General features: G+C 37.3%; 1 protein-coding gene across 1 annotated transcript; it reads left to right on the top strand.

Annotated features, from left to right (window-relative positions):
• Window positions 1-1,233: 1,233 nt before the first annotated feature.
• LOC141498368 (proteasome subunit alpha type-7-like) lies at window positions 1,234-24,454 on the top strand. The gene is made up of 6 exons (XM_074201485.1): window positions 1,234-1,778; window positions 10,579-10,705; window positions 17,489-17,613; window positions 20,789-20,911; window positions 23,527-23,646; window positions 23,783-24,454. Exons 1-6 carry the CDS (start codon window positions 1,428-1,430, stop codon window positions 23,882-23,884), a joined length of 948 nt encoding a protein of 315 aa, XP_074057586.1. The 5' UTR covers window positions 1,234-1,427; the 3' UTR covers window positions 23,885-24,454.
• The last annotated feature ends 805 nt before the right edge of the window (window positions 24,455-25,259 follow it).

The following is a 25,259-nucleotide window of genomic DNA, read 5'->3' as shown; positions in this document are numbered from 1 at the left end:
TTACTTAATGAATTTAAGATTAAACACTTTCTTCATCTTAGATAATGCTAACTTTTTTTTTCAATGTCAAAGACTGTGAAAGATATCTGAAAGAAGAGTTTTGTTCATCCATTTTTTTTATGATAACTTAAAAAATTCTAAACTCGGTAGTCACCAATAACAAAAATGCATGTAATTTATGCTTTTTAAAATGTGCAGATTGGTCTATAATTAGTAACATAAATAAACTGTTTACCTCTGTGTACCCTTCTGAACTTTTGTGCTTTTTTTCCCTCCTAGTTTTCTTGCTACTATTATTTAAGCAGCTGTGCCAGTCAGTACCTATATTCTAATTCTGCTTTTTTTTCATTCAGTATTACTTCATCTTTTCCTGAATTTTGATTCTTCAAATTTAATAGTTGTTATGGCACAATACTCTTTTATGCTATCCATATACCATCATGTGTTAAACCATTCCTTAGGGAATGTAGATAAGCTTTTTTGAAAACAAAATCTTGCTATTACTAATAATGCTGCTAAGTATTGTTGTTAACATTCTTTATCTTTGCCAATTTAATGGCTGCACAACATCTCAAAATTGTTTTGGTTTGTGTAATTATTAGGGAGTTAACATTTTTTCAAGTTGTTGATAATTAATTTGTTTTAAAAGTTTCTACTGTCTTTCCCCCCTCTTTAGCAGTTTTTTAAAATTTTCTTTTTCAAATTTTGAGTTCTAAATTCTTTCCCTCCCCCCGTAACAGTCATTATGCGATCCCTATTTTGGGGGGGAAAAAAGAGTATTTTTTTTTATTTGAAGGAAATGCACACTGTATCTTTCGAAATAAGCAAAAACAGATCCAGCAGCGCATCCTTATTCTTGCCCGTGTTCTACCCCGCCAGTCCCCGATACGTAACAGAATGGGGAAAACTCCAGGTTCATTAAGCGGATAAAAACCTGAGCACACATTCCCGCTTTTCCCGACGTTGCGTGAATTACACTCTCCGAAACTATAATAACGCTGGGCACATGCCGGGCCCTTCTCGCGCAGAAGCTCCGCATTCGCGCTTCCCCGCTGGGGGCCGCCCCGTCGGGCGCCGCGAGCGAGGCTGGAACGCTTCCGAACGCACCCGACTAGCCGTTAGCAGCCGGCGTGGGGAGGCGGGCGCCGGCCCCGCGGGCGGTTTAGGGGGCCGCTGGGCGGGCGGGAAGTGAGCGGTCGGGAGGGCCGGGGCAGCCGCCGGCGCCGAGCCCGGGAAGGGCGGCGACTTTCGTCTCTCCCCTCACCTGTCTGTCCGCGGGAGGCGGGAGCGCAGGGACGGACGGACGCAGACGGGCTTCTCCCATTCGTAACTATTTACGCGGTTAAAGCTGGTTCTCTCTCGGAATCCGGGAAAAAAAAAAACAAAACAAAAGGCAACATAGTTAAAGCTGCGGGAAGCCGGAGAGCATGAGGGAGGGGCAGGTCCGGGGCGAGGGCGAGCCGGGGGAGGAGGGGCGAAGGGCTCATAAAGCTCCCCGAGCCGCGGCCCGGGCGCGGTGGCCGGGCCCCCGGAGGCGTGCGCGGAGCTGCTGGGCCGCGGGCTGTCGGCGCCTCGCACGCGCCGCGGCGCATGGGGCGGGTCTTCCTCCTGCTGCGCTGGCCCCGGCGGCGGCGGCGGCTACTCCGCGGGCGGCTTCGGCTCGTCCTCGTGCTGCTATGGCGGCCCGCTATGATCGCGCCATCACCGTCTTCTCCCCCGACGGCCATCTCTTCCAAGTGGAGTATGCGCAAGAGGCGGTGAAGAAGGGGTCGACGGCGGTGAGCCTGCTCCTCCCTGCCCGCGGGCGCTCCCCTCCGCGGCTCCCCGGCCCCGGCCGCCTGCCCCGCCGTGTCCGGCGGAGGCGCGAGGCGCCCGGGACCCCCCTTCCCCGGGGTGGAAGCTCGGGGCGAGCCCGGCGCCTCCACGAGGTGTGAAGGGCCCTGGCCCCGGACGGAGGCCGCCGAACGGAGCTGTCGGTTATAGAAACAGTAACATATATAAGGAAAATGTGCTTATCCGGCAAATAAGGATACGTACGAGTCTCTACTTACGGAAAAACCTCGTTTGAGCTTTTTCTCCTTAGGAGGCCCCCGCCAGGGTGACCTCGGACAAATGTTAAAAATAACCGAATGTCTCTAGTGAAAGCGAGCAAATGATAGCAGTCATTACTTCTCTATAAGAGAATTAAAGTATTTTTGTAGGGGGGGGCGCCTTCCCGCAACTATCTTGGGAGGTTGGAAAACTTGCCTTTAGACAAACCTCTGAACTTTACTTAATGGAGCCTCTTAATTAAAGCTAGCGAAGAAGCGCAATCCTGGATACGGTATAATTAACTCAGAATTAAAGCCGCGGGGCCTCTCTAGCGGGACCTGCCAGGTTTTATATTCATATGTGTATATATACATATATATATAAACATGTATCATATGTATATACATTTGTTATGTGTGTGGAAATATATATATATATAAATATATAAAAATATATATAAACATACATCATATGTATATACATTTGTTACGTGTGTGGAAATATATATATAAATATATATGTAAATAAATATATATATAAACATATACATCATATGTATATACATTTGTTATGTGTGTGGAAATATATATATATATAAATATGTATATATAAACATATACATCATACGTATATACATTTGTTGTGTGTGGAAACGTGCCTAATGGTGCACAAAAGTGCATTTGACGTGCCCAACAGCCCTGTTTGCGGGCGGGGGTTGAGCCCCTTCGGGCCTCCGCGGTCGCGCCGCGCGCTGGAGCCCTGAGCGCGGGGCTTGCGGCGCCCGGTCCGGGGCTCTGCAGCCCGAGCGGCCGCTGGTCCCGCCCCAGCGCCCCCGGCTCTAAAACGGACGCTGAAAGGAAGACAACGGCCCGCCGCCCCTCCCCCGCGCTCCCGGGGCGGGCGCCCGGCCTAGCGGCGCGGGTGTCCCACCGGATCCGCCCCGCGAGGGCGGCGCCGTTAGGAGCCGCGTTTAAACCCGGCTCGGACCCCGCCATGATTGGATGAATAAATAAGTAGATAAATAAAATGAGGAGAAAGCACTCTCTGACTTTAGTGGGGGGGCCCAAAACCGAATGCAGCCACTCCCTGGGGGACCGGCCGGCGTGACCGCCCGCCCTCAGGGCAACGGCTCCGGGAGGTCCCGCGCGCGGGGCCGCTCGGCTTGACTGTAACTGGGGAAAACCAGGCTGGGGTGTCCCAGGGGCCCGGCCCGGGCTCCAGTTCCACACAGGATCCGATGAGGAAAACTGGTCCTAGGCGTGGAGCAAAGAGGACTAGGAAAATGCGGCCTTCCCCGCCAGCCCGCATGCACTTGTGGACCCCACACTTAGCAACTCTAGTGTAGCGGTAACTCGTCCACAGAAATAGTGCAGATGCAACGGGGAAACACTAGTATTGGTGTTTGGGAATGGGGGGAAAATCAAGTATTTACACTTCCAAGGACGTCCACTGTGGTGTCTGGTTATAATAAAAAGTACTCCTGTCTTGTAGCATTTTTAATGATAGGAAGTTTATGAGTTAGCTCCAATTTGCTGGACGTGGACATTGAAGTTTTTGAATATTTTTTTGATATGAATTATGGAAATTCACTTTCTACCAAAAACATTCAAACACACAGCTAATGCCTTAACATGGAGATTTATTTAATGGGCCTTCACCATTTTGTAATGGTAAGGAATAGAGCCCTCAGAATATATTGGTCCAAATAACAGGTGGTTTGTCATAATAGAGGAGATAGGAAAGGCTTTCTAGAAAGCAGGCCTCATATTTAGCTTGGTGACTGGGAAGATCTGTTTGGATCTCTATATCACCCTCTCATTCATTCCCCTTTCCCTTGATGCTTCCTGCACAATTACATTGTGAAGTGTTCCACCTTTCCATTTGCAGTACTGCAGTTGCCAAGTTATAACTTCACTAGATTTATTAAAATCAAAAGTGCATATCAGTTAAGGTTGCATTTTCTCAGTCTTTTTGCTTTCTGCCTTTATAAGCCTGAGAATAAAAAAGGACTAGGTTCCTTACTTTAGGATTTCTGAATTCTTCTGGGATTTCAGAACTCCTCTCTCCCTCTTCTCCCTCCTTCTCTTTCTCCCTCTCTCCTTCCCCCAATATATAAAGAGATTTTATATATATATATATATATATATATACATACAAATATATTTAAATATATATGTATGTGTATATATGTTTGTTTTATATATGTAAATATTGCATATGCATAGCTAAAATTTCAGAAGTCTGTTAACTAGTTAATTTTAATTCATTCATCTTTCTTCCCTTTTCCTGCATGGATATATCATGGCAGAAGGAGTTAATTAATTCACTTTCATCAATTATTTTATATGCAAAGTGTTGAAAAAATAACACTGGGAAGAAAGACAAGGTTTTTTTCCAGTCATTCTATAATATTTTTAAATTAAATAGCACCCCAAAGTTTTGCTTCTGTTTTATGAGTAATTTAATTTTTTTTTGGTAATGATAAGTTTAAGAAAAGCCTCCTGTGCCTTAAACCAAAAGGGGGCTATTTGGATAGAAATATTTCCCCCCCCCCCAGTATGGTATGTAGCATCTGGTTAGAAAATACTATCCAGGTTTCAGAGCTGAAAATGAAAGGAGTAATGGGAGAAGACTGAAGTGTAATAAGAAACCACTTTGGCTCATTTAAAATGTTTTAGAAATGCCATAGAACTGATGGATGACTCCTTTGTAATGAGCTGTAAAAGGGTAAGGATATAAAAATACCTATATTGGGTATTTTTAAAGATACATTACAAGGATGAGACAGTTTTATCTCAGTAGATTCTGAAATTACAATTTGCATCTTTGTATGGAGTTATTCAGTGTGTTTCCTTGAGGGTGCAATGACCTTTTTTACATAGTATAAAGTTTATAATGATACTTGTTTAATAAGATAGCTAGAAGAGTACTGCAGGAATGCAGTATTTATAAATACAGAAAAGTACTTAGGATGTGACAAGAGCAGACAGTATAGACCCGGGTATGGTCTATTCTGATGTCTTTTTGCATAATATAGATGAGATATCTTTAGGTAAAAGGTGTCCCCTTAATCTATAAGGAAAATTTTTTGGACTCTGCGGTTTTGCAGTTGATCAGCCGCATGCTTTGAGACAAAAGAGACCTGGCGTGTTGTTTCCTCAGTTTCTTGTTCTCTAACATTTGGGTAGAGATCTGGTAGAGTTTGGTAACCAAGGCAAGGAACATAACCCTGTTTGTCTCAAATTTCCCTTATTTTTAAAGTTGGAGAAGGAATTGGCAAACTTCTCTAGTATCTTTGCCAAGAAAACCCCATTTCGTGTCATGAAGGTTAAGACACTGTTGAAATGACTGAACAGCAACAACTGGTAGAGAGGTTATTCAGTTTCAAACCAAGTAATACTATATAGTCACACCTAATGGTTTTATAGTTGGGGAACTTGAGACTCAAGTGACTTGCCCAAGGTCACACTGGTTTTGTCAGTGGCAGAATTTGAACTCACATGCAGAGTGGATAAGGTTTCTGGATTTGGAATCTAGTAGCCTGGATTCAAACCCAACTCTCAGCACTTGTTAGCTTAGGTACTTCTGGGCGAGTTATCTTTCTCAGTCTATTTCCTCATCTGTAAAATGAAGGGATTTAGATGGCTTCCCAGAATGTTTTCTAGCTCTAAATATGTTAGCCTCTTTATTAGACTTATGGTGGCCACTAAACACTACTTCTGAGTCTCTTTTTTCCCCACAATCTCTTCACTTTTGAGTTTCATTCTTATCATCTTTTTCATCCTATCCCAGTCCTGCTTACTGTTTACCTTTTCCAGGCTTTCCTCTTTTCTCAAGAGATTATTACCACTAAGCTTCCAGCCTTCCTCCAACCAAAATCTTGTTTTCATATTTGAGACTGTAACATCCATTTTGATGTGGGAGCCTTTTTTATATGGTTGTTGATTGATTGACTCCCCTTGAGAACAAATAGCCTATTCATAGCCTTTGATCATTTAGCTATTGGGATATGGTTCCTACTCTTATATTAGGGCATCTTTGAAGGTCCTCATTATGTTAAAACTGCTTACAAAAACAAAAAAACTTAAAGTTATTAGTAGTTTAAAACTGCACTGGGACTTTTGGGCAACACCCTATATATTTCAGTCAATTCTACATCAAAATCATAGTGATAATCTATAATAGACACCTCATTTTTTTAGAAAAGCCTTAAGCATTTTTCCATTATAATACTTGTTAATTTAGATAGATGGTAGTTACCCTATTAAGGAAAGATCCTTTTCTTCCAGCACTTATCCCTGACCCAAAGTAGGGACTTTACAGATGTTTATTGGAATAGGATGGATTATTGGATTAGATTCCTGGTTTTTGACAGAAAAGGGGGGGGTGTTTCATGATACAATCGGATAGTTTTTATTGTTTTTTTTAAACATAGTCTTCCTTAGGGAATTTATCTCCCAAACACTTTTACTAATAAAACAAAAAAAAAGAATGGAACAATTAATTTAACACCAAAGAACTAGATAACCAACAAATCAAAAGCCATAAATAAAATACAAAAATAGAAATTTTTAAAAAGTCAAAGAAAAAATTAACAAAATGTAAAGCAAAAAAATCTGAAGTGGCAAAACTTGAAATTTTTTAAAAACTATTTGTTGGGGTGGCTAGGTGGCATAGTAGATAAAGCACTGGCCCTGGAGTCAGGAGTACCTGGGTTCAAATCCGGTCTCAGCCACTTAATAATTACCTAGCTGTGTGGCCTTAGGCAAGCCACTTATCCTTGTTTGCCTTACAAAAAAATAAAAATAAAAAAACTATTTGTTAACTTATCTTATTTTTCAAAATAGAAAATCAAATTGTTACTATCAAAAAATTGAAAAAGAATTTACCACAGATAAAAGAGAAAATAAAGGAATTGTTAGAAACTTTTCTCCACTCTATATGCCAACAATTTGATAACTTAGATGAAATTGATGAATGTTTTAAAAAAAATTAAAGATTAATTAAAAATTTATTATTATTAAATTATTATTAAATTAGAAATTAATTAAAAATTTGTAGATTAAAGAAATAGAAAAGGTAAATAACCTAAGGGGGGAAAAAAAGAAAATAAAGAGAATTATTAGAAACTTTTCTCAATTATATATTCTAACAACTTGATAATTTAAATGAGATGAATAAATGTTTTTAAAAAATTTTAAATATGCAGATTAACAGTCTAAGAAATAGAAAATGTGGGGTGGCTAGGTGGCATAGTGGATAAAGCACTGGACCTGGAGTCAGGAGTACTGGGTTCAAATCTGGTCTCAGACACTTAATAATTACCTAGCTGTGTGACCTTGGGCAAACCACTTAACCCCATTTGCCTTGCAAAAAACCTAAAAAAGAAAAAAATTAATTTTCTAATATTATTTATTAAAACACTTTCCTTTTTCCAACAGTATAATTATGTGCAGTCAGATATTCTTCTTATATTTCAACTAAAACAATATAAAGCAGAGTTTGAATTCAAAGGCTGATAGAAAAATCTGGTTATTTTCTATTAAACCAGACATTAAAAGAGAGATGAAAAAAATTCATAAAACAATTCAGACCAAAAAATTAGAGAACCATTATCTTAAAGACCATTATCCCTAAAGAATATTGACCCAAAAATTTTTTTAAAAACTTTTGACCCAAAAAAAAACCTTAAATTTTTTTTAATTAACATTTATTTTCTTTTCTTCCTCCCTTCCCAATGTGGGAAAGGGGGGAGAAAAACAAAACCAAAACACTTTTTAACAAATATGTGTAATCAAACAAAACAAATTTCTTGTCCAAAAATGTGTTTTTAATATTAAGTTTATATTATTAAGTTTATCACTTCTGTGTCAGGAAGTGAATGGATAAACTGAGTTTATAAAAATAAATATGCTGAAAGCAATTACAGTATGTCTTGGACTCCTTAACCTTATTTAATGATGTATAAGAAAAGGTCATACTGATCTAATGTTTAGTTTTAAAATTAATTTCACTAACCCTACTAGCATTACATATGCACATAGAAATGTCCTTCATTTTTCAAAGAAATCCATGACATGCAAGTGAATTGGATTTGAGTGAGGGGGTGCCGTGCTAAGTTATCAGCCTCACTTTCTCCTCCAGAGCCATCGGAGTCCAGTAACCAGAAGTGAATTAGAACTGGAGATGGCTTTGGCCTTGTATTTGAGGTAGTCAGGGTTGTAACTTGCGTAAGGTCAACATAACTAGTGTCAGACTGGATTTGAACTCCTGTCCTCCTGATTCCAAGGCCAGTGCTCTACCCACTGCTCCATCTGAAGTCATGATACTCCATTTCATACTGAATTGGTTTGGGGTTTAGTTTAGTTTTTTTTGGCAAAGCAATGGGGTTTAGTGACTTGCCCAAGGTCACACAGCTAGGTAAATTATGAAGCTGGATTTGAACTCAGATCCTTTTGACTCCAGAGATGCTATATCCATCTAAATGCACCTAGTTTTTTTTTCACAGTACCATGAATTCTATATATCACTTTGAAAATTCTACCCCTCTTCAAGATTGAGAAATTTTTGTTTTGTGCCTTTTTCCCTCTTTAACCTACTCCCTATCCTTGCTTGCCTTTTTTTTCCTGTTGATTTTAATGTATCTATACAAAATTGCATTCAACCCTTCATTTCAGAGCAGAATATGATTTATTTAATGCTCATTCTTCCTATCCCTTACTTCCATGTTAGGTATATTCTTCTCACATACCCTAATTATAAGGAATAACAAGTTTCACATCATCCATTCCTCCTTTCAGTATAGTATATTACTCCTTTTGACTTTTTCAAACCCTCAGAACACAACTTTTGATGAAAAGTTTCCAAAAGGAGTTATATTTCCTTCCCCCCATAGAATGCTAGCATCACATCATCATATAACCATTTTCAATCGGTCAAATAAATTTCCTTTTGTAGGTTGCTCCTGATTCTTGTGTTTGTATTTCAGAGTTGCACACAACTCTGATCTCTTCAAATTCCTATCTTTTATTAGAGGTCCATTTTATTCTCTATAGGATCATACTCCATTTTGAGGTTTTTTTTGCAAGGCAGTGGGGTTAAAGTGACTTTGCCAAGGCCACACAGCTAGGTAATAAGTGTCTGAGGTCAGATTTGAACTCAGGTCCTCCTGACTCCAGGACTGGTGCTCTATCCACTGCGCCACCTAGTCCCCCCCCCCCATTTTGAGTTATTATTGATTGAAGCTTTGAAATAAATGTAAAAGGATCTTTCCAACAGACAGCAATCAACTCTGATTGGTTAACAGTGAATGAAAGAATGAATATTCTAATGAGAGGTGAGCCTATTCTAATGAGGGACTGAGGGACATGACTGATCACTCAGTCTTGGACAAAAACACTCTTCCCAGGCCACCCTGGTTGAGTCTATGGCAATCTAGACAATCTTGACTAAAAACAATGGGCTGAAACACAATTCACCAATTGACCTGGATTAGAATTTCTTTACCTTATGATCAGATCTAAGTTTTCTCAGTTGGGTAAATTCCATCCAAGATTTCATTTCTTTATCTTGTGCTTCAAAGGCTGACTGAATATGAAAGGAAACCTATTGTTGAATGATTGCAAGCAAACTAATAAATCTGAACAATAAGAATGGTATCATAATCAAAACATAATGGAGGGGATTAATCAATATTAATATTGTTCCATGTATATTGAATGGTGGGAAATCATTCAGGTCTCTCCAAGAAAAAAAATGACAATTTTGAGAAAGGTTAATTTCTAAACCTTCCCCTAAAATATGATTCCTTCTGCAAAAACCTCCTCAAAATGCCAAATAAGGGGGCGGCTAGGTGATGCTGTGGATAGAGCATCAGCCCTGGAGTCAGGAGGACCTGAATTCAAATGTGCTCTCAGCTGTGTGACCTTGGGCAAGCCACTTAACCCCATTGCCTTGCCAAAAAAAAAGTGCCAACTGAGTAATTTAATTGTGGCCTTTACAATGCCATACAGCAGAAGACTGTTTTACTAAATGTAAAAATTGTTTTATTAATTGCTTATTCCACTATTGCCTATGGAAACCATGACTAGATGTCTGTTGTGAGTTTCTGGTTTGACAAAGAGAAACTTGAATTCTTTCAGACATGTTGCAATCTGTTCAGAGATTATTGAAGAATGGAATCCAAGGCAGGGAGAATACAGGGCAGCCAGTTAGTTCAGTCAAGGAGTAGTAAAAATTGCTGGTTATCAGTGTTAAGGATGCTTTGTTTAGAATTTTCTTTTGAAAAGATTTCATGTGTTTCCCATTATTTCCTTGTCCCAGAAGCAACTCAGTGGGAAAGGACATTTTAGAACTGACTTTATAGATACTTAGGGAAAGCAACCAAAAAAAAATTCATACCCAGTTACAGAACACTTTTTGTCTTCCTTGGTTTCACTCATTAAATTGTTTTTTAAATATATGTAAAAATTTTCCTTAATTGAATAATTGTAAAATGCTATTTTTATTAAAAGAACTACCAACCCTTTCTATCTTTTTATGATTTAGGTTGGCATTCGGGGCACGGATATAGTTGTACTTGGAGTAGAAAAAAAATCCGTGGCTAAGCTTCAAGATGAAAGAACTGTAAGGAAGATCTGTGCCCTTGATGACCATGTCTGCATGGCTTTTGCAGGTATTTATAACCAATGGAGATACAAGAAAGTAACTGCTTCAAAGAATTTGAAATAGCAAAGCCCTGTTGTGGAGTTGGATTTAATGACAAGGCCTATATGATTTGATTATCTAGACAGGCCATCACAGGCATATTATTATAGATAATTGAAACTCCTCATTTGAACCCATTAGTCTGTTCAAGTATTTATTGGCCAAGATTACAGATACAAGAGAATATTTGCTCAATAGAATTCACAATAGCAAAGTCACTATTGTAGAATTGGAATTTTCATCTCATCATCATGCTTGAATAATAATAACTAGTTTTATCTTTACAACAACCATAGGAGGTAGGTTGAATGATCTAAGGGACAGTATAGAAAGATTGTCTTGATGTCAAAATACCAGGAGAAGGACATGGCAAAACCCTCCATTATCTTTTAAGAAAACCCCATAGGGTCTATGTTTTAGCATGGTTATAAATGTAGAGCCTCTATCAGATTGCTTTCTGTCAGAGGGAGAGGAATGGGGAGGGGAAGGAGAAAAATGTAAAACTCAAAACCTTGCCCAAAAAATGATAGGTAAAAGCTACAGTTGCATGTAATTGGAAAGACAAATAAGAAAAATATGTTTAAAAAAAGCCATATATATATATGTGTGTGTGTGTATATATATATATATGTGTGTGTGTATATATATATATATATATAGAGAGAGAGAGAGAGAGAGAGAGAGTGAGTGAATGTGTTCACAGTGTCACAAAAAATAACCCAACTGTAGAAAAAAATTCTGAAAAGAAATATCCACCCCAGATATCACATATATCATTTTCATACTAAAAATGTACTTTTACCATTTATTTCTAATTTATGTAATTTCTTAGGTCTCAGTTTCTTCCTCTGTAAAATGGGGACAACCACATTCGTCCAATCTATCCTCAAATGTTGCTTGTTATGTTTAGACAGGATAATAGATAGGAAAACTCTTTGTAATCTGTTAAACTAGCATGTAGTATTTTTATTATGCACGTAGTATTTGTGATATCTTGAGTTGATATTCCTCTTTAGCAAGGTTTTCTTCTTAACCTTTTTTGTGTCATAGGTGTTTATTGAATACTATAGATCTCTTCAGAATTTTGTTGGTCAGGGGGCGGTGCAGTGGATAAAGCACCGGCCCTGGAGTCAGGAGTACCTGGATTCAAATCTGGTCTCAGACACTTAATAATTACCTAGCTGTGTGGCCTTGGGCAAGCCACTTAACCCCGTTTGCCTTGCAAAAACCTAAAAATAAAAATAATTTTGTTGGTTAGTTGTGTTATGACTTTTCATGACCCTCATGGATTGACCATATTGTCTGTCCATGGGGTTTTCTTGACAAAGATATTGGAGTGATTTGCCATTTCCTTCTCTTGTGGGATTAAGGGGGAAACATGTCTGGGATAAATTTACCATAAAAGAAATTCTCAGAGTTTGGGTCTGAGCAAAACAAGTCTTTATTGTCTTTCTAAAGAAAGGGCAAGCTCTCAAAACCTTACACCAAAAGTGGTAAAAGTAGAGCTGCACCCAAAGGCCAGTCAAGCAAGATTATGTATGGCTTAATGCAGGTCCGTGCCCCCCCCCCCCCCCAGCCACCCTCTCCTTAACCCATTGGCTGAGTCTCTGGAGGCACAATCTTATTCACAGAAAGTCTACCCCAGCAACAGATAAAGAGAAAAGAATGAACTATTTGCATAACATTTTCCCCACCAGATGGTGAGGTAACTTGGGACCTTCATAATTTATCTTAATGAGGTAATGTTCATGGTTAGCCTGTCCTCCTAGTTTGCAAAAATAGTCTTATCATAGAACAGTGTCTCTGAGCCTCCTTTGGAATGCAGAGTTTTTGAGGAATAGTCCAATAATAATAGTTTGTTTTCCCTAGTATTGCTTAACCCTGAGAAGACTTCACTAGGAATGGGAATATTCCACTCACAGGTGTAATGAGTTGCCTAGGATCACACAACTAATAAGTGCCTGAGGCTAGATTTGAATCCTGACTCCAAGCCCAGAGCTCTAGACTGAGTCACCTAGCTGCTGCCTCAGAATATTGTTTGTATATAAAAAAAATTCAAAATAAAGCCTGGAATTACAAAAGAAATTAATTATATTGAAATATAATTATCAAAATATTTAAGTTTACACCCTGAAGATTAAGGAAATATTGGGAAATCCATGATGTTCTACCTATGAAAATAGTCCTGAGAACTTCCCATGGTACCTTGCATTGTAGAATGTACTTATTAAAGACATGTTGAAGCCTTTTTAATTAAAAGTTTAGGCGGTGTGTTTTGGTAAATTTGGGGAGTGTTTTTCTTTGTTTTCCTTACTGAAAATAGGTAATATACTGAAAATGTGTTTTTTTCCTTAAACACATTGCTCAAAAATATACATATATTTCCCTTTCTCCATACATAAAATTCTGCCAAATCAAAAACAGAAATATGGAACTTTTTCTAGCCATTATTCTTTATATCAAATTGAGGTTTCGATATATAGAGGAAAAGGCTTAAGATAGTTACTTTTTTTTCTCAATAACTAAATCTTTCACTTTTAGTAGTTGTTACTTAACCATCAATTCTGAAGTCTTCTGTATTCTTGATAAGAATCTTTTAAATGATGTTTATGTGACCAAGAGAAATACATAGATAATAAATCACAGAATGCTGAAAATTATAAGGAAACCAACATCTTCATTTTACAGATGAAGAAACCAAGGCCTGGGATTAAGGGATTTTTAAGGGGATTTTTTTTCCCCAAGGTTAAAGTATAAATATGACTCCAATAGGCACATTTAGGTTAATTTGGGTACCATTTGATTTATTATTGTGTTCTCCATTTTTCACTGTTTATCAGATTATGTAGTTTTCAGATTTGAAGTTATTCAAATTTCAGATTTTTCAATTTATCTGCTTTTTTAAATCTTATTAAATTCCTTATTAATAGTTTTGTTTTATTATTGAAACCAATGCAATTGTTTGAAGCTCAATAGAGCTAGTTGTACTAAACTTGTATTAAAATGCCATGATTAATTCTTCTAAATCAGCACTTACTACTTTTGTTAACTTATGAATCTGCTGAAAATATTAATTTCAAATCCCTAGGTGAATGGAGCATTAGAAATCAGTGTTTAGAGTTTTCCAGAAAGAGTAAACATGATGAATACATAGTCCAAAATGTTTGAGTAAGTTCTTAAGCAAGCATGCCTCCTTTTGAGTCATTAGAATGATAAAACTGCTTCCCATCTTCCCCCAAGCACATGTGAACATGGTCTTCATTAGTCATTAAATGATATCATTGACAAATTCTGGAGCAGGCTTTGTGTGATGTGAGAGACAATCAAAGAAGATATGGGAACTAATATGAAAATTTATTAAATATAAGACATGTACAACTTTTACCCCAGGTTATCCACTGTCAAGGGAAGGGGGGGTAGAAGGGAGGGAGGTAGAAAAATGTTAAACTCAAAAACTTTCAAAAGGATAAATGTTGATAACTATCTTTGCATGTAATTGCAGGGGGAAAGGTTTTGAGTCATTAAAAAATAAATTTAAAAAATATTTTATTTACTTTTCCAATTACATGCAATGGTAGTTTTCAATTGTCATTTTTTTTTTTGCAAGGCTTCGAGTTTCATATTTTTCTCTCTCACCTTCCAAGCAGTCTAATAAAGTTATGTATAATATGCTAAACATAAATCCATAATAATCATGTTGTGAAAGAAGAATCATACCAAACCGGGAAAAAATTAGAGAGAGAAAAAACTTAATACAGAAGATAACTTGTAAAATTTGAAGATAGTAAGCTTTGGTCTGCATTGAAATTCCATAGTTCCTTCTCTGGATATAGGTGGTACTTTCCATCTTAAGTCTTTTAGAAATGTCTTTGATTCATGTACTGCTGAAAGGAGCAAATCCATTGTAGTTGATCATCAGTGTTGCTTTGTTTTCAGTTCATGCAAGTCTTTCCATGCTATGCTGAAGTCCCATCCCTCATGTTTCTTTTAGAACAATAGTGTTCCATCCCAATCATATACCAAAATTGGTTTAGCCATTCCCCAGTTGATGAGTATCTCCTCAATTTCCAATTGTTTACCACTAGGGAAAGAGGTTCTATAAAAATTGTTGTACATGTGGGTTTTTCACCCCTTTTTGTGATCTCTTTGAGATATAGATATAGTAGGGGTCTTAGTGGATACAAGGATTTACACAATTTTATTTCCTTTTAGGCATAATTAACAGATTGCTCTCCAGAAATGTAGATCAGTTCACAACTCTACCAACAATGCATTAGTGTCCCAATTTTCCCACATCTCCTCCAACATTAATCATTTCCCTTTTTAGTTATATTGACCATTCTGATAGGTGTGAGGGTAGTGCCTCAGAGTTGTTTTAATTTCCATTACTCTAATACTGATTTTAGAGCATTTTTTCATATGACTATGGATAGCTTTCATTTTTTTCCTCTGAGAATTGTCTTTTTAAATTCTTTTATTTTTATTTTTATTTTTTTGCAAAAAGTTAAATGTTGAGAATTATCTTTGCTTGTAATCAGGGGAAAATGTTTTGAGTCAATAAAAAAAATTAAAAGGTATATTTAAAAAAAACTATGGGAGGACATAGTAGCTGTCTTAAATATTTGAAGACTTGACCGTGTCGAGGGGAAATTAGCTGTGTCCTGTGACTGTTTTTCAAACATGATAGTGAACTTCCAACACTGAAGATTTATTTTTTTTGTTTAATATGTCTCTTGCTGAAATAATATCTATACAAATATTAAAGCTTTATAAAATGAAGATCTTTACAAAAATATCCTTGCATTCATACAATCCTGAGAGGTAGGTGCTATTATTATTATTATCCCCTGTTTTACAGTTGAGGAAACTGAGGCAGATAGAATTCACATGACTTAGCCAAGATCACACAATTAATAAATGTCTTGAGTCTGGATTTGATTTTGGGTCTTTTGGACTCTAGAGCCAACATTGTATCTACTGTGCCATCTAGCTGCCAAAGCCAGAGATGAGACAGTTCCTGTCTTTGAGAAGCTTGTACTATAGAATGAAAATTAATCTTCTGGTTTTAGAAACAGATTCATTAAAAACAGATAACCCCTAATAAGTAAAGTGCTTAATACAGTGCTTGTCCATATGGTAGGGTCTCGAGCTAGATGACTCTGAGATCCCAGCTTTTAAGATTCCATAATTTTTAAATCTGTAGAATTAAAACACATTTTAAAAAATGGTTCTACTGATATTTATTGGTGATCACTGATGAGAGGCATAAATGGCATAAAAATACTGGTATATGAGTTGACTTAGATTTTACCCAGCTTTCTGGGGTTTTAATCTTCCCCACCAGCTCCTCCTCTGGTTCCACTGCCTTCTCTTGTTTCATCATCTTTATAATCCTCCTCCATAATATTTTGCAATTGGGCTTGCTCTTCAAACTACTCTTGCCTTAAGACATCTTATATTCTTGACAAGTTCATCAAGAACATCCCAGTTGAAGTGGTTTCTAAAACAAAGAACAGATTATTTTGACCCTTTTTCCTATAATTTAGGAAATTATAGTGGTTGATCTTGTCCCATTGACCAGCAAAAAAACATTTTTTTCCTCAGGATTAGAATATTCTTGGTTAGTGAAGAAGCATAGAAGGAAGTGATAGGAGGAAATGGGAAGAAGAGTATTAAAAGAAGAGTGAGATTTAAGGATATTGAAAAAGTACAATAGCATTGGTCTTGAGCTATTAATAGAGAAAAATCTAAATGAAATTGCTTCATGAGAAAGACATGATAAATATGATTACTGGACTAGTCGTTGATGTTAGTGTTGTATTGGAATGCTATAAGAATTATGTGAAATTTTTTTAAAAATTTCAAGTGCCTTAGAAGAAAAATAGTTGACTTTTCTTTCTAGAATTCCTCTTTAAATATAAGAGCAAACTTGATAAATTTCAGTTATATTCCTTTAGAGGGGAAAAAAAATCAAGCCGAGAATCAGTTGGTAGAATCAGATGCCATGGAAATTGTATTGTCAGGAATATATTAGTTTCTGATCCCAGTGAGCTACATATTGGTCAGACCAATTTAGAGTCCCAGCAGTATATTACCTGTCTTTCCAATGTAATGTTGAACTTTTCTCAATTTTTGTCATTTTTGCCAATTTGTAGGGGTGAATCCAAAGGTTATTTTAACTTTTTTTTTGTTATTATTACTAGTGATTTGTTCTGTACTTTCAAATGGTCATTTAGAGCCTAACATTTTTTTATTTTTTACATTTCTGTTAAGTATTCTCTTGATGCTTTTGTTATGTATAACTTGAATATAGCTTGAAAATCATTATTTTATCAGTGATATTTGATGCATATAGATTCCTATTTGTTCTACCTTCATTGATTTTATTCTGTAAAGGCTTTTTAATTCTATGTATGTAATTATCTATTTTATTAATAGGGTTATTTTCTTTAAAAAAAATTATTTATTTAAGGTAATGGGGTTAATTGACTTTCCCAAGGTCACACAGCTAGGCAATTATTAAATGTCTGAGGTCATATTGGAATTCAGGTCCTCCTGACTCAGAGCTAGTGCTCTATCCACTTGGGCCACTAGCTGCCCTGAACTATTTTCAAATAATGAAACTTTATAAGGAATATGTAAACCTCACCTTCCTAGCAGTCTTTAAAAATCAGTACATTTTCACCCAGACTGACGAATTGAGTTCCTTAAAAATGATAACACTTTTAATGGCATATTGGATTTTTTGCAGGCTTGACCGCAGATGCTAGAATAGTAATTAATCGAGCCCGTGTGGAGTGCCAAAGCCACAAGTTAACTGTTGAGGATCCAGTCACAGTAGAATATATAACACGTTTCATAGCAACGTTGAAGCAGGTAAGGACCTATCTTTTAATGAATAGATTTCTATCACATCGTCTAATAATAGTTCCAGATTACCTTTACTCAATATTAACAGTAATAATAACTAACACTTAAACAAAGCTTTATGGTTTATAAGGTTCTTTATATAAATATTAGCTCATTTTATTCTGACAATAGTACTGGGAGAATAGGTTCTAAGTAGTTGATTCCAGGCTACAGAAAGGTAAGAATTGTCTATAATTTTGTTTTACTTTTGATTTCTCCTCTTAATACTTAGAATAGTGCTGTTTAGGAACTGTTTGATAAATGATTTCTCCTATAATGTTATCTCCTATAAATTTTTTCAAGCTACCAATTGGTCAGCAACATTTGGAAGCATATCCAAACTGGAATTCTATTCCTCCCCTCCTAACTTGCCTGTTTTTTTACTGAAGTCATAATGTATTCTTCTCTTTCCCATTTCCCTTTTGATAGGGTCACTAGTTTGTCTTTGCAACAATTTAAGTTCTGGACCTCATCCCTTGTCCCCTGGACTGCTCCAGTAGCCTCTCTGAGTTTCCCTTATCTAATCTATCAAGGAAGGAACATGAACCTAGTACTTCCTATTTTCCTCTAGGATATTATAAGCCCCCCAGGTAGTACTGAATATTTAGAGTCAGACAAATGGTCAAAGGATATGCAAAGACAATTTACAGATGAGGAGATCAAAGCAATCCATAGCCATATGAAAAATTGCTCTAAATCATTACTTATTAGAGAAATGCAAATTAAAGCTTCTCTGAGGTACCACCTCACACCTCTCAGACTGGTCAGTATGACCAGAAAGGATAATGACCATTGTTGGAAGACTTGCTGGAAGGGAAATCTGGAACACTATTACACTGTTGTTGGAGCTGTGAACTCATCCAACCTTTCTAGAGAGAAATTTGGAACTACGCTCAAAAGGCAACAAAAATGAACATGCCCTTTGATCCAGCAATACCACTACTGGGTCTATACTTTGAAGAGATGATGAAAAAAGGTAAAAACATCACCTGTACAAAAATATGCATAGCAGCTTTGTTTGTGGTGGCAAAGAATTGGAAATCAAGTAAATGTCCTTCAATTGGGGAATGTCTTAGCAAACTGGTATAGTCATGTCATGGAACACTGTTGTTCTATTAGAAACCAGGAGGGATGGGAATTCAGGGAAGCCTGGAGGGATTTGTATGAACTGATGCTGAGTGAGAAAAGCAGAACCAGGAAAACACTGTACACCCTAACACCAATATGGGGGTGATGTTCAACCTTGATGGACTTGCTCATTCCATCAGTGCAACAGTCAGGGACAATTTGGGGCTGTTTGCAATGGAGAATACCATCTGTATCCAGAAAAAGAACTGTGGAGTTTGAACAAAGACCAAGGACTATCACTTGATATAGGGCATCATCACTTTGTATCTAGATTAGCCTTCTAATTGACTTCCCTGCAGTAGGTCTTGGCTCCCTTCTAACCCCCCACGTGCTTCCAAAATGAGTGTCCTCAGGTCAGATCTGTCTCTTTCACTTGTATTCATTCAATAAACTCTTAATGGTTTATGATTGTCTCTAATGAAAAATAGAAACATCTTTATTGAACTATTAAAAACCTTTATAATCTTTCCCTAGTCTATTTTCTGTCCTCAATAGAGATTCCTCCCTGCCCCCAAGGCACTGTAAAATCTTGTCAAATTGGCCTTCTGTCCTGTTCCTCATGACTCCCTCTGCCATCCCCCATCCTGAAGATGCCCCCCTTTTCTCCTTTTCCTTAGAAGCAGAGTTCAAGAATTGACTTGTGGTCCGTCAGCAGGTATATAATTGGCAGTAGGTGAAATTTGAACCCGGGTCCTTCTTAACTCCAAGATAGACCTTTTATCCATTCAGCTATGTTCTTCCTTTAAGATGTCAGCATCCAGTAATCCTTATTTCCATCCAAGTACAAATCATGTCTTAGTGTGCTCAACTTCAGAAATTGGACAAAGTAGTAGGATTAGGTATAGTTGATAGAATTTTTTATAAGTTGTTTTACTCATGACCAACCCTTCAGGTTTCCATTTGGAATTTACAACCTACTAACTTAGGTAAATCAGGTAAACTCTGCACCTCAATTTGCTTATTTGCAAATTGAGGTTCTGAGGTCTCTTCTACCTCTAAAATATGTAGTGTCGTATTCATAATAGACACTTATACAAGTATAGAAGGAATTCCCAATAAGAGGAGTCACTGTGGTGGGGGGAGGAGAGTCTCAGGGAAGGTTTAATTAGGAAAGTAGAAGTATCTGTGCATGTATATGAAAGAAAAAAAATGAAATGACTTATATGCCTGGACTTGAAAGCATAGGATAAGAGCTTATTTTAAATACTTAGAAGGAGCCTTGGGCCAAAGAGAATTCACTTTGTGGGGAGTATTTGGGCTTAGGAGATTTAATTATAGACATGTGTTACATGCAGGTGGCACTAAGCTCATTGTTCAATTTTTCAGTGTGAGCATTTTTACTCCTCAGAACTCAGCAAATGTTACAAATCAGGATTTTATATAGTGCTTGTTTATTATTGTTACAGAAGCAGCTTGGTGGTGCAGAGAGCTGGCCTGAAGTCAGGAAGACCTGGGTTCAAAACCAACCTCAGATACTTACTAGCTATGTGATCTTGGGCAAGTTGTGTAACTACTGCCTGCCTCAGTTTTCTGAACTGTAAAATGGGGATAGAAATGGTAGTTATGAGAATCCAGTAACATATATTTTAAAGTGCTTAGCAGGGAGTGGTTAGGTGGCACAATGGATAGAGCACCAGCCCTGGAGTCAAGAGTACCTGAGTTCAAATCCAATGCAAGCCGCTTAACCCCATTTGCCTTGCAAAAACCTAAAAACATGAAAAGCATAAAATGCTTAGCAGAGTGCTGCACATAATGCTAGCTATTGTTATCATTGATTTCTAGACATAAGGAAGTGCTGGAGAAAATAGTAATGCAGATGAAAAGTGTGTCATAACCCTTTTTTATATAGAGCTAGCTATTAAAAACATCAACACATTTCTGCTTAGCTCCTATTGAGAATATGGGTAACTATTGAAAATTGGAGCTTCTTAACTTTGGTCTATAGCCTGAAAGTTGCCTTCAGTTATTAGTTTTTTAGAAAGCTACTATTAATTATAAAACTTTTCACCTCCAGAGATACACACAAAGCAACGGACGCAGACCTTTTGGCATTTCTGCTTTAATTGTGGGTTTTGATGATGATGGTATCCCAAGGTTATATCAGACTGACCCATCTGGCACTTACCATGCTTGGAAGGTATGTTTCACTGTTTTATTTAGAAGTAGAGGGAAGCTGCTAAGTGTTGAAGTGTATAGAGCATCTGCCCTGGAGTCAGAAGGGCCTGACTTCAAATCTAGCCTCAGACACTGAATACTTAACTTTGCTGTGAACTTGGGCAAGTCAATTAACCCCATTGCCTTCCCAAAACTAAAACAAAAAAAGTAGTAGAGTTCATTCTTAAGTGTTTGCACACTTTAGGATGTACAACAAAGCACTCTACCTTATCAGAATAGTAATTGTGACATAAATGCTTACAGAAGGAATTCCTGCTATTCGCTATAATACTGTTCAGATGGCTAAAGAAAGTTTCTTGATTTATTATAAACATGTTGGTTTCCTTTCTTTTGATAAAGGGGAGCAAAGTATGAGAAATGTTAAATGCTTAAGGATGGAAAAAATAATCTTGAAATTATTAAATATGAGGCATATTATTAAATATAAGGCATGTACTAATTTTGTGATAATGGTCAAGTCTCTTGCCCTCTGTCCTTCAGCTATAAAATGAGGTATAATATTCTTGCCTGCCTCACAAAGTTGTTGTGATGAGTGCTTTTTTTATAAATCCAAAAGTACCTATATAAGCAGTAAGGTAACATTATGAAAAATCAGAAATTGTATTTCAGATACTTGATGTTTTCATACTTAAAAATGATTATAAATATTGGAATCATTTATAACTACTTGAAGCTGTTTACAATTTAATGAAATTAATTTCCACAAAATGTCTTAACTTGTATATGTCAGTCTCCCCCTCACTTCGTCCCACTCCCCACCACCGTTCAGTCTCTGCAGCCTGGATCCAGGGCCAGCTCTGTCATAAACCAGCTGGGGGAATCCTGTACAAGTTACTTAACTTCCTCAATTCTTCCTCCTTCCCCATAAGTTTTAGTTGTAGCAAAAGTGTTGATCTCCCTATTAGAGGCAAATATTTACTAGGAGTATCATACACAGAGACTCTTAGGTCCAATCCAAAAGGAAATCTCTATCAGTATTCTTTGTGCATTTATTCCAAATCATTTTTCCTCCTACATTATCACCATATTTGTGGTTCCTTTAGTAGGTAGAGAAGTTAGGCAGAGAAGACGATTTAGGGGGGGGGAGAACACAGTTAACCTAACTTTGAACATATTCAATTTGAGACACCTGTGGTGACATTTGGGGGAGGGGGGCATCCCGAGGGCAATTTATTAGAGATGTAGGGCTGCAGCTGGGAGAGTCGAGGGCTGAATAGAGGTTACAGTTAATGCTGCAAGCTGCTGAGAGTATTGAAAAGGTCATGAAGGGAGTCTGTCTGGGACTGTTCATACACAGGGAGTGTTTCATGGTCCCAGCACTGATGAGAAAGGATGGAAGAGTCATGTTGAAAATGAACTTTGATAAAGCAATGTCATGAGAACATAAGAGGTAGAGTGTGATGGGGGTGGGGGAGGTCCAGTACTTCTACATAAACACCTTAGCGGGAAGAATAAGAACAAAGAATCTCCTGGATTTAGCAATTAAGCATTAGCACCCTTGGTGGAAAGATCAGAGTCAGTTGAGTAATGAACACTAAATGAGAAATAAGAAAGTAGAAGCAATAAGGATGCTTTTCTTGGACATTTTACATGGAAAAGGAAGGCGAAAGATTAAACTATATATTGTGCAGGGATGGTAGAATCAAATGAACATTTAGTTGTTTTCTGTTTTTATTTTTTTAATTACAAGCAAAAGTCATTTTCAACATTAGTTTTGTTCTTAAGGATTTGGACGACAATGGATGAGAAGAATTGAGAATTTGGGGAATGAGGGGATGTTTGTGGGATAAGTTATTAAAGGGGACCAGGGACCAAGGTCAGAAGTAGAGGAGTTATCTAACAAGGAGAAAGGCTCCTACAACTCTCCAAATGATAAGCATCTCTTTAGTTTCTACCACTTGGCTACCACTAAGTAGGTAGGGGTATGAATTTTTCAGTTTAGATGGTGAATAGGATAGAGACTCTTGAGTCAAAAGGAGCCAAATTTCCAGGTCAGCCTCAGATGCTTAATTACTAGTTGTGTCTCCCTGGGCAATTCACTTAACTTTTGATGGCTTCATTTACAGTATTTAATAAATTATTTTTTCCTTGCCTTAATCCTTCAGAAGATCAATCATGTATAATCTATGAGATGAACTAAGGATAAAAAGTACAAAGAATGAAAGTCTTATTCACAATGAGTCCATAGATTCAGAATAGACTAAATAACTTCTAGAGACCATTGAGTCCAAACTCAGTTATAGATGAGGAAACTGAGCATGGAGTAAATGATTTGCCCAGGATCACACAGATAATAAATATTTGAAATAAGATTTGATCCCATATCTCCCCATCTCCAAATCCAGTGTCTCCATCCAATAGACTACCTTACTTTTGGCATAATTTGGACTTTAATCAAAGAGATCATTGAAATACTGAATTATTAAATAAAACATTTTTAGTCTTTTAAGTCTAAAATTCCAAACTTATTCTGGAGGATACCGTCCTATAAACAAAACTCTTAAGGCTACTTAGATTCAATAATTGGAAAACAAATGTATTTATATGACAGTGAGAGTTGTAATTATTCTTTTTCAGGCAAATGCAATAGGCCGCAGTGCTAAGACAGTTCGTGAATTTCTGGAAAAAAATTACACAGAAGGCACTATAGCAACTGACAGTGAAGCCATCAAGTTGGCAATAAGAGCTCTGCTAGAAGTAAGTCAGCCTGTGCAGGGCTTGCTTACAGCAAGGCCTTCAGAAGAACTTGTTTTCCTCTCCCTACCTCACTAGTTTATTAAAATAGAAAGTGCTTTGTGGAAACCCTTCTAATACTGTGCTTTTATCATTCTAGGTTGTCCAATCTGGTGGAAAAAATATCGAACTTGCTATCATAAGAAGAAACCAGCCATTGAAGGTAGAAGTGATTGAGCTATACATCTCCAGTCAGAAATAGTAGTCCTCCTTGACACCTGAGCACCTCAATGAAATAAATTGTCCCCTAATATCTGGTGATGGGATGTTTTCGGCATTACTATTCAGTCATAATGCACTCAGTTATAAATAAGCTATATTCATCATTTTAAGGTCCTTGAAGGGCCTGAAAAGAATAATACAGGAAATGCATTTGAAAGTATATTTTTGGTATCTGGTCATAAGGAAAACCTGACTTTTTTTTGGATAAGACTGTTGGTATCAAGTACTGGGTAAAACTGTTCATTATGACTGGCTTATATTAGGCTTAATAAATAATTCATTAGCCACAAGAATTTCTGGAAGCTATTATAAGTTTTACCCTACCTCCTTGGTGTGAAGGCTTTGTTGGTAGAAAACCCTATGATGCTAAGCAGGCAGGTGACTCATTGGATAGTGTTGACCCTGGAGATGGGAAGCTGTGGATTCAGAAATGCCCTTAATACCTATTAGTTTCGTGACTTGATCATTTTAATCTCAATCTGCTTGTTTCCTCATCTACAAAAATGCGCTTTTCAAAAGATGAAAATAAACGCTGATACTTCAATTAAAATTTGCGTTTATCTTTGGGAAAGGTAGATAGAAATCAAGGCATGGAAGGCTTGCTCCAGTCAGGGAGACTTCATATAAGAGCCCACTTGGGCTGGAGCATAGAGTATTCATAGTTATGAGCCCAGACGAGTAGATGAAATTTTAATTGCCCTGTCATTAATGGTTTGTGCCAGAAAGACTTAGTAGAACAGACCCAACTATAAAGTAGTAGAACAAGCTTGGATTTTATATAAACTTAATATTCTTGAACCCCTTAAAATAATAAAATAATCTCAGCTAACATTTACATAGTTTTTCTAAGTTTATTCTCCAAAGCATTTTAAATATTACGATGCTAGGACAGTGATAAGTCCCTTTACTGATAATTTTATTGTTCAGTTCTAGTTGTGTTCTATTCTTTGTGACCCATTTGGGATTTACTTAGGAAAGATACTGGAGTGGTTTGCCATTTCCTTCTCTAGCTCATTTTACAGATGAGAAAACTGAGGCAAGCACAGTCAAGTGCCTTGCCAGACAGCTTGTGTCTAGAGCCAGATTTGAACTTAGGTAGATGAGTCCTTCCTGATTCTAGGCCCTGGTGTCCTATACCACTTAGCTTCCCCTTGCTGATAATAACTCTACTCTTTAAAGACAGTATTCAACTCTTTTAACTTTAATAGAAATAGACATTTCCTCCCCTCAATTAGATCTAGTCTATTAAACTTCATATTTGCCATACTCCAATCCTAAACTCTTCTTTCCATTTACAATCACTGTACTAATTCCACTCTTAGTCTCCTCTTACCATTTATTATGCAATTTAAGTA

This window comes from Macrotis lagotis, chromosome X (genome assembly GCF_037893015.1).
Source record: "Macrotis lagotis isolate mMagLag1 chromosome X, bilby.v1.9.chrom.fasta, whole genome shotgun sequence".
Classification (NCBI taxonomy): Eukaryota; Metazoa; Chordata; class Mammalia; order Peramelemorphia; family Peramelidae; genus Macrotis; species Macrotis lagotis.
Note: the sequence above shows the minus strand (reverse complement) of the source record. Positions and strands in the feature narration are given on the sequence as shown.